We start from the raw sequence: 9,540 nt of genomic DNA, 5'->3' as shown, positions 1-9,540 counted from the left end.
AAATAAGAGTGCGTCTTATATTCCGAAAAATACGGTATATTCAACAAGAGCTTCATCTTAAAGACTCATATGCTCGGTTAATAATATTATTAAAAAAAAGGAACATGTTCAGTGAATGAGCCCCAGTATTTTTAGTTTCACTATGGGTACATAGCTTACTCTGATTGAAAGTTATTATTATTATTTACTAATGTACTCTTCTGTTGACACTGTGGTCCATAACCTGCTCTAGGATCAGGACGATTAGTTTGTTGTTGATACAGTTCTTTTGTTTTATGAGTAATCCATTACAGAATATCAATACCTGCTCAGACATTGCCTAGTTAAACAAGGCTTGTGTAGTTTATTCTGGTATTGTGATGGCTGTGAAAAGTGAGTTAGCGGTCCCAGAATTGTTAATGTTAGTTTTGCTCTGTGTACATAGCTTACTCTGACTGGAATGAAGACATGCTGTATTATTCTGTGAGATTTTCTTTAGTAATTAATAATTTATACTAGAAATTATTAATTATTTTCCTATAATGTATAGTAATGATCACTATAAAAAGCTAATTATTTGTGTTTAAGCACAGTTGTAACTCAAATGACAAAACCAACTATTGTTAAACCTTGGTTGTGAGGTGCTACAGAAGAAATCATGAAAATAAGGGCTCTCTGTTTCCGTGAACAAACTACCAATAAATATGAAAAACAAAATATGATTTCCTTTCAGTGCATTTTAAAATACTCAATCCTAATAAATTCATTTCATTTAGAGATTATTATTTTCATAGTGATTTTTAAAAAAATTGAAAATTTGTGCAACACAATTTAAAAATATAAAACTAGTTCATTTTGCTTAATTTTTAGCTAACAAGATTAAGTTTTTGTATTCTCAACTTTCTTTATAATTTGAAGTGTAAAATATGATAAGTTTATTGTTTTTAGAAATGTTCTAGCAATTGTTTTATAATATGAGATTAAAGAGTAATGATATACGTGTATGTAATAAAGTACCTTCTGGCGAGTTGCTTACTGAGAGTATCATTTATTGCATCTGAAATGTATTGTGCAAGGTCACTTTGACACTGAAAATTAGATATAAAGCAAGCAATTGCTTTATTAGTGACTAAGAAAAATGCTATTTCATGCATTAAAATATTAAACTTGTTGCCTTAAACAGTTAATTGATAACAAATTGAAGGCACAAACTATGCACATCAGTAAAATAGTTAAATGATTCTATTAAAGTAATATTTATTATTAATTGTTTGTTATTTCCACTGGAATGTATATTGGAGTAATCTCAAACAATAAGTTTTGTTTGGTAAGAGTAATTAATTCAATATTATGATTGCATATATAGTATCTAAACATACAATTGTCTAAAAATCTGAACAGCTTTGATTGCAGAAAAGAAATAAAGTTGTACTTAACAGTGTTATTTTATTTACTCTTTTAGATCTTTTTTTAAAGTAAAGTACATTATATTTATAGGGCTTCAGTTACATCTAAAGCACGTGTAAGTTTGAATATATATATATACACACACACACATGTACAGAACATCTTGAAATAGCAGGTTTTTGTTTAATTTTAAATAGCTAAAATAAAAAAACTTACCGTTGAATTCCACAGTTTAAAAAGAGTAGATTTACACTGCAATTTTAATTATTTATTTAATAAGTAACAAAATACACTTAATAATAATAATAATACCAGTAAATTGACCTTTTGCACCATGCAAATGTCTAATTGAAACAATACAAATAAGATTACCTGGTAATCTGAGCCATTACATGGAAATCTGTGACAACGCGAGATAAAATCTAATCCTAATAAGATACTTAAAACCTATATGCTTGAGTTTACAAATGAAATGAAAATCCTGTCAACAATCAAATGGTAAAAAACAAGAACGACATTACATATTTATATATATAAATTGGTTTTAAAACATAAGTACATGAGCGACAAATATGTACCTTTCAACATCATGTCTCACAATAATTATTACATTGTAACTTTTAGTTTCAGATATTATTATTATAAAAATATACTTGAATTAGAAAAGGGAAGGAAGCTTAGTACTAGGAGTTCTTTTGATCTAGCCATGCCCTAAGCTATGATGCAAAGCAAACTTGCCAAGCCAACATATTGTCTGTTTACAACTTCAATTCATCTCTTTTTGGCATGCTGCTGGTTGGAATTGTGCAGACATATATATATATCTATATATATCAGCTTATGAATTATGAAATAAGGACCATAAAGTTTATTGTATAACTTGGTTTTTTCAAACTAAATGACTTATAAGTATTTATTAATAGTTTTCAAATACAAAATGCTTCTGGATACAAAAGAAACTCCCAGAACAATGGAAAGAGCTATTGTTTGATATATCGCTGACTGTAATTTGCCAAGTACCTACTTCCCGACACCATATTTTTAGTGTTAACATTCAACTTTTGGTTGCTGCCAACTGGCAGGGGAATCTTTAGTGATCACAATGATCTTCTTTTAGTCTATTAACAACTAGATGCCTTGAAAAAGACATTGCAAACCTAGTATTGAATAGTACTGTAGAGTTTTTTCATTTGTTGTTTGGTGTACAATAATTTAGTATTTGGTTATGGGAGATTTTTATATTTGTAACTATGACTTTGCATTGTGGCACGCTCCATAGTCATGTACTAGGATTCTATCCAGGACTCTCTACTATGAAGCTTTGAAGGTATACAAGTATGATTTTGAAATTGGAAGAACAAATACTGAACCCATTTTGATTAATTAAAATATCCAAGTTACATTTCTGACAAACAAGTACATATGAACACTAAAAACATATCTTGTTAAATCATTTAGAAGATATTGTGAACATATGCAGGTACCACACAATGCATAAGCCTTTTCACATATTTATGGTTCATAAAACAATACAGACCTCTCAACCTGTAAAGATTTGCAAGTGTAGGAAAAAACTTAAAAGCACTCACTTTGAAGAAAGTTGACCCTTTTTCCAAAAGTAGAAAGTTTAGCTTGCATACTATGATTTTTATATGGTCTTTTTCATTGATCATTGTTTAAAATGTACTTTTTTATTTGAACTTGACTTGAATCATTTTACCTGCCACACAACCCAGCCCAACATCTTTTAATACTGAGCCTAGGATGGCCAACAGGGGGATTATTCTGTACACTGGTGATTTAGGGTTATTTCGATAGTTCTCAATGGAAGAAGCTTTGCACAACTAAATATTAATGAAAATATGACATGATGAAATCTATATGGATCTATGGTGGTACAATACTGATCATTATAACATCCTTCTTGTATTTACACTTCATTGCAGAAATGGCATTTTTAATTTAAGAATTGGTAGGGAAATCATCTTGTAATGCATTTTGCATCTGCTTTAACTTCAACACTGCATCTTTGGGCTTTACTTCACCGTTAGTTTCACAAAATATTGATACTATCATATTTTACTGCATATAAGATGCACCCATATTTTATCAAAGAATATTTAGGAAAAAAAACATTTGAGATATCAAAACATTTAATGTTAACTCCAAATAACATCAAACATAAAACATGAAATCTGCATATCAAGAAAACTTATTTCAATGAAAATATCATGCATGCAACATATTAAATCAAATTTGCATAACAAGAAAAAAATTTCAGTAAAACAGTCAGATAAAGAGCAAAAAACTATTGTTCTGTAAAAAAAAAAAAAACTTTAATTAACTAAATATCTAATATATTCACAAATACTGATGAGGGTAAGCATGTAGGTTTGTCAGCCAGGTGAACTGTAGGTGAGATATACAATATGCAAACTGTGCACTTTAAAGCAAAAAATTTGGTGAGAACAAATATTATTCTATCCTAACAGGTCAAGCACGTTGGTAGCAATAAATTTTCCTGGTGCAGGGAAAAGACAAAAATTTAAGCAGGAAGTTCATTATAAAACTGGAAAGCATAAGTCATGTAACAGCATAGGACTATATAGTGGCATCTGCTAAACACTAGTTTACATTCTAAATTAATTTCTTGCTAAGCAGTGGTTTTTTCTGTCCTTGAATGGTTTTTTTATTTTCAATAGAAAGAGCAGAATTCACCATTACTCTCTCTAGCGTAAGGAGATGTTAGTAATAAATTATTTTTCATGTGGCAAGAAAATTTCAGTTGGCATTCATTGTGGATATCAGTGTCCCCAGCGAGCAAACTGTACTGGCCTGAGGTGGCAGTAAGGAAAAAGGCCAAGGTGCCTTTTGCACATGAGCAGTTTAAGAACTGCTACACATTACAAGTAGGAACTGTAGTAGACAGTAATGTTTATGATAATTCAGAAACACTTACTACTTAGCACTGAAGAACCAGGTGAACTGCTAATCATCTTCAATTATTATTATTATTATTTATTATAAATTCACTCATGTATTTAACAAATTTTTTCATTAATTATAAAGCTAATCATATATTTTTGTATAGATTCATTTTTATGTTTTTGACTACAGTTGTCTGGGGAAAGACTAGGTAGAATTTAGCTTGGGAGGGTAAAACTGAGAGATGCATTTTCTTTAACTTCACATATTAGAAGCAGGTTGATTTTAGAAGCTTTTTTCAGGAAAAAAAAAACTGTCTCATATGCTGTAAAATATGGTAATGAGTTTTTTTATATGATTCTAATCCCTGTTTTGAGGATAATGATACTATTGTGCCTGTTTTTTATGTTTCCCTCTCAATGCAGTAATCAGTTGAGGAATCTCCGATTCTGCTGGTATGTCAAATCACTTGGAATATCTTCAAATAAGTTATTCCCTCATCTGACCTGGAGACCCATGGCTTAGCTTAACTGCTACACTTAAACCATCACATTCACAACCACATCTAGAACATTTCAAGCATGTTTCATTGCTACATTGTTTTACTTTACATTTACAAGTTAACTTCTCCGTGTTGGCTCTCGTGGCTTCGGATCCAGTCAAGGATCTGGTCCATTGACCTAGTGCCAAACATTTTATTTTTGTCTAATCAAAACCATTCCAGAAATGAATCATTTTATTTGATCCACATCAAGATGCCAGGTTGGCTCATGTGGCAGATGTTAAGTGGTATCCAAAACCTGTGGTAGAATGTTCAAGAAATAAATACAACTGTTTTTTTTTTTTTTATCAGCATATGCATTAACAGGTTTCTATTTACCTTAGCTATTTTTGTATTGATACATGTTGCATAAAGAAAATCCCAATCTTGGTTTTCTGATGCTTTGTCAAAAAATTAGTAGCCAAAAGGAATAACAATTTTTGTTTTTCGGTAAACAGAGAATTTACCAAAGGGCCAGAAAGTACGAGATTGAGGCTGTCAGTTCTTCAAGCTTATTTATGTATATATTGTATGCTCAATGCCCATGAGTTGAGAATCCTATGAGTTAGTATTACCTGTATCCTGTATATGCCCTAAAATGAATAAAAGGAAGTTCCAAAACAGTATTTATTTTGGTTTACAAAATAAATAAAACATCTACAAAAAATTTATGAAATTAAAAGACGTGTATCCAATTTAGTGAATAAATCTGAGTATGAGCTTCTTCTGACAACTAAGAAATAAAAATAAAAGATTATATGTGTTTTGAAAACTGAGAATAAATGTTGATATCACATCCATGTACATTTTCTTTTACCGTTGCTTACAAAATTAGCAAAATAATGTATGGAAAAATGTTCACTACAATTTTATTCATTATTTGTGATATAGCAAACATTTATTAAAATAACAATAATACAATGTTACACAGTTTTATTGTTGTATTATCAAGATCATAAGAAGTATTTTTATACAAGGCCTCTTTAACTTGATTTTAATTAGAGAAACATTGTTTTTTAAAAAAATAAAGCAAGTGCAATGTTATAAGTGGTTTTAGCCATGATTAGGTACGATTGAAGTATGATGTTGACTTCACATATAGGATCTCTCATCAGTGGTGTGTAATTTTTTGCATATGGCTAGAATAACAAAGCATTTATCCTAATGATGTGAATGTTTGAACAGCAAAAGGTAGTTCATTGTGCACAAGAATTTTGTGTGTGTAATATGCAGTAAGAAAGATTTTTGAAAGTGTTAATTTCTGGCTGTTCTTTTTCTCATTTCTCACAGAATGTCAAGATTTCTACATTTGGAACATTTTCTACAAAGAAAAAATTTGTAAGTATAATACAGCTGTTAATTCATTTCAGGAATCCTACCATTTCACCCTTTCTCCATGGCATTTTTTTTCTCCACAAATCATGAGGTTTTAGTGTAGCTAATAATCCATATTTCAATAGTATTCAAGTTTTTAATTTTATAAGTCAATATTAAAATTAATTCTAAGTTCCTCTAGTGTGAGATTTGAAAAATCCCCTCTTCTCTAATTTATTTACCACCCATCTAAGAAGTACAAAATTTGATGTAAATTACTCATTATATTGTCATCACTGCTCAAGCAAAGCATAATTTTAATAACCTTCAATCTTATTTGGTTATAGAGCCATCAAATAAAAAATCAGACTCCTCTTGCCATGTCCACTTGTCACATCCTCTCTTTCAGAAATTACCAGTAGTTCTCTCTGATGTTCAATAATATATTATTTATAACCAATAGAAAGCAAAGGTTTTCATCTATCAAATAACATGTTAAATTACATTGTTTTCTTTAAAGAGAATTATCAGTTTTGCTTTCAGTTCAAGCTTTATTCCCACTGGAAACACACTGATTAGCTTAGATGAATTTGTAATAGCTCTTGTCACATAGTTAGAAAGGCAGAAAAATTGTAATAGTTATGGGACATTGTCTGCTTTTTGCATGTTATTTTTTCGTGTTCTTTGGTGCATTGTTTAATTAAATAAAAAATTAAGTGCAGTACTACCATTAGTTTAAAAAAGTAGGGTTAAGTGCCATCGACAGCAAAAATGTTTTTCATATGTATTTTTTATTTGTTATAAAAGTAACTAAAATATAAAAAATGAAAACTTTTTAAGTTAGTTAAGTTTAAATTAAGTAAAATAAATAATAATAATATAATAATTTTTAACAAGGTATGCACATTAAGAGCTTGCAGTAGTTCATATGTATTGTAATTCATGAGTTGTACATTCGCCAAGTGATTTACAACTTATAATGCCACAAATAGTAGTTAGACATGGGTCAAAGGACAATAAAACAATAAAGTTTAAGTATAAATAGATGTGTACTGTTATGAGTTTAAAGTTCTTTATTTACAATTTAGAAAGCAATTTATGTACAATAAGTAAATGTAGTTTCATGTTACAAGTTGAAATCATTCTAGAAAGGAAAAAAAAGGGTGATTTAAATTTATTTCTCTTTTTGGTGGCTAAGAGGTCAGTCAAATTGACCAACTTTGTATAGAGTTATGGTAGAGAAAATAATAGATAAAATATAAAGTTTTACTGAAAAAAAAATGCTTGAAATTTCCTAAGGTTTTAGAGATTATGGAAATGAAATTTGAGATTGTTGAGATGAAGAAAAGTATTTTTTATTTCAATGTGGAAATAACTTTGCACTAGGAATAATAAAAAAAGACTATATATATTCACGGGCAAATCTTTAGTAAAAATACTTTGTTAAAAAATCAGATTTTTTTGTACAAAAGACTTGTAACATTTACTAAAAGTCTGCCAAAATTTGTTAAGATAAACCTACTTTATAAAAAGTTATAGTATGGAAACTATAACAGGTGCAAAGTAGTTACAAGGTCAGTCAATAAATAATCAACTGACTGACTGTATTATCTATCTTCAACTCACTCAATGTCTCGTTTACTGGCACACTGTCTAAATAACTTGGTGACTAACAAAGTAAGTCTGAAGTTCTTATACAACATTATATTCTTCCTCCATTCCAGACTTCACACATATCATCATTTTGTCATTATTAAAAAGCTCCCTCTAGATTTCACAAAATACATTGTGTTGAATACCTAGAGGTTAAACTTAAACAAACTATAAGATGTTCTCTTTGAAACGGTTTTCCACAAAATTATACAAGAAACAAAATATTAGGTTCTTTAAGGAAACATCCATAAGCAAGTTAATACACCTTATTAATTTTAGCTAGGATGTTTAAATTCAGTGTTGGAGTAATTTGGGGTTTAATAAAGCTCATGTCTTTGATTAATATAGTCTGTGTAATTGTTCCTTGTATTGTATGTGTCAAAGGATTTAGCAAGAGCTGAAACTGGCAAAGTTTTTTCTTAATATTAAAATAATCTCAGTATTTTTTTTTTTTTTCATTTAAGGATGCTGATACTCTTGACATGTTTTTCCAAGCTTTTCTTCTTTCAATTCCTAAGTGTCACCTAGTGGTTTACTTTGTGAACTTCTTATACATATGTAAAAAAACATGACCCGTGTATCTTTCATTGTATGTGTCTGTAGATACTGACAACATCTGGTATCTTAGCAACTGGAGCAGCAGGACTTGTATATGCATTAAATGAATCTGTTAAGGCATCAGAGTTAGAATTACACCCTCCAAATTATCCTTGGACTCACAGTGGAGTGTTCAGTTCCCTAGATCATGCCAGGTAAGAGTTCATAAAAGTTTTTATTCACAAAATTTCAAGTACCTAAGTAATGTTGATTTTCTGTTGTTTTTATCTGAACTCTATCTCTACAGGCTTTTTTACGGGTATGGGTCAGAGACATTTCATCACATTTGTAGATGTACATTCAGAATTTTATTATGTATAGCAATAAGTTTGGCATCAAATTGAAGATTATAACTTAAATTTGAGTATTATACATTAGTTAATTTCTTAGTTTAAAAGTAGATATTAATACAAAATTCTTAAATATATAGATTTTTATGTGTCACATGGTATTATTGAATGCAGCTTTGGTTCAAATTAGATTTGTTTAAGTCCAATTACAAAGTCTATATCTTTTACGAAATAGAAACTCAAATTACTACTATTGACAACCTAGAATATAAGATAAGAACCTCCTATCTTTTCTATTTACTGAGATATCACTATATTTAGAAAATCAAACACAGTGGCCCTGTTCATCTCTTCCGTTTTTGGAAATACTTCTTTATGTACACTCACTTCACTCTTATCACGTGTTTATAACCAGTCAAAAGCTCAGAATTTATCCCATGTGGTTTTCTCAACCTTCATAAGATGTCTATCCCCTAGAAATAGTCTTGTTTGTTTTGAAGTTTGAGGGGTAAGATGTAACGGTGATCCGAAAAAATTTTTTTAGACCCAAATACAGCTTTTTTAGTAAGCCTGATAAATTACAGTGGAATTCTGTGGTATTGGTGTAGCTTTTTATAATTTTTTGTTATTTCAAAATACATATATAAAATCTAAAAAAATTATTTTGTTTTAAGTCCTCCACACGCAAAATCGACAAGGTAAGGCAAGCAAGTACAAACTTCATAACAATTGTAAGTAGTAGAGATCATTGTTTTCTATATTTCTTAAGTTACCATTCTATGTTTTAATAAAAATAACTGTAATTTAAGAATTTATTTGTAAATAGTAATATAT

At 29.5% G+C, this 9,540-nt stretch overlaps 1 protein-coding gene across 1 annotated transcript in view; it reads left to right on the top strand.

The window, feature by feature from the left end:
* Window positions 1-9,540, top strand: part of LOC106457746 (cytochrome c1, heme protein, mitochondrial-like) — a 31,594-nt gene that overhangs the window by 3,383 nt on the left and 18,671 nt on the right. The window contains exons 2-3 of the mRNA XM_013917192.2: window positions 6,143-6,190; window positions 8,423-8,571. Coding sequence (XP_013772646.1) covers window positions 6,143-6,190; window positions 8,423-8,571 — 197 coding nt within the window. The remainder of the gene's footprint in view (window positions 1-6,142; window positions 6,191-8,422; window positions 8,572-9,540) is intronic.

This window comes from Limulus polyphemus, unplaced genomic scaffold, assembly GCF_000517525.1.
Source record: "Limulus polyphemus unplaced genomic scaffold, Limulus_polyphemus-2.1.2 Scaffold368, whole genome shotgun sequence".
NCBI classification, from domain to species: Eukaryota; Metazoa; Arthropoda; class Merostomata; order Xiphosura; family Limulidae; genus Limulus; species Limulus polyphemus.
Note: the sequence above shows the minus strand (reverse complement) of the source record. Positions and strands in the feature narration are given on the sequence as shown.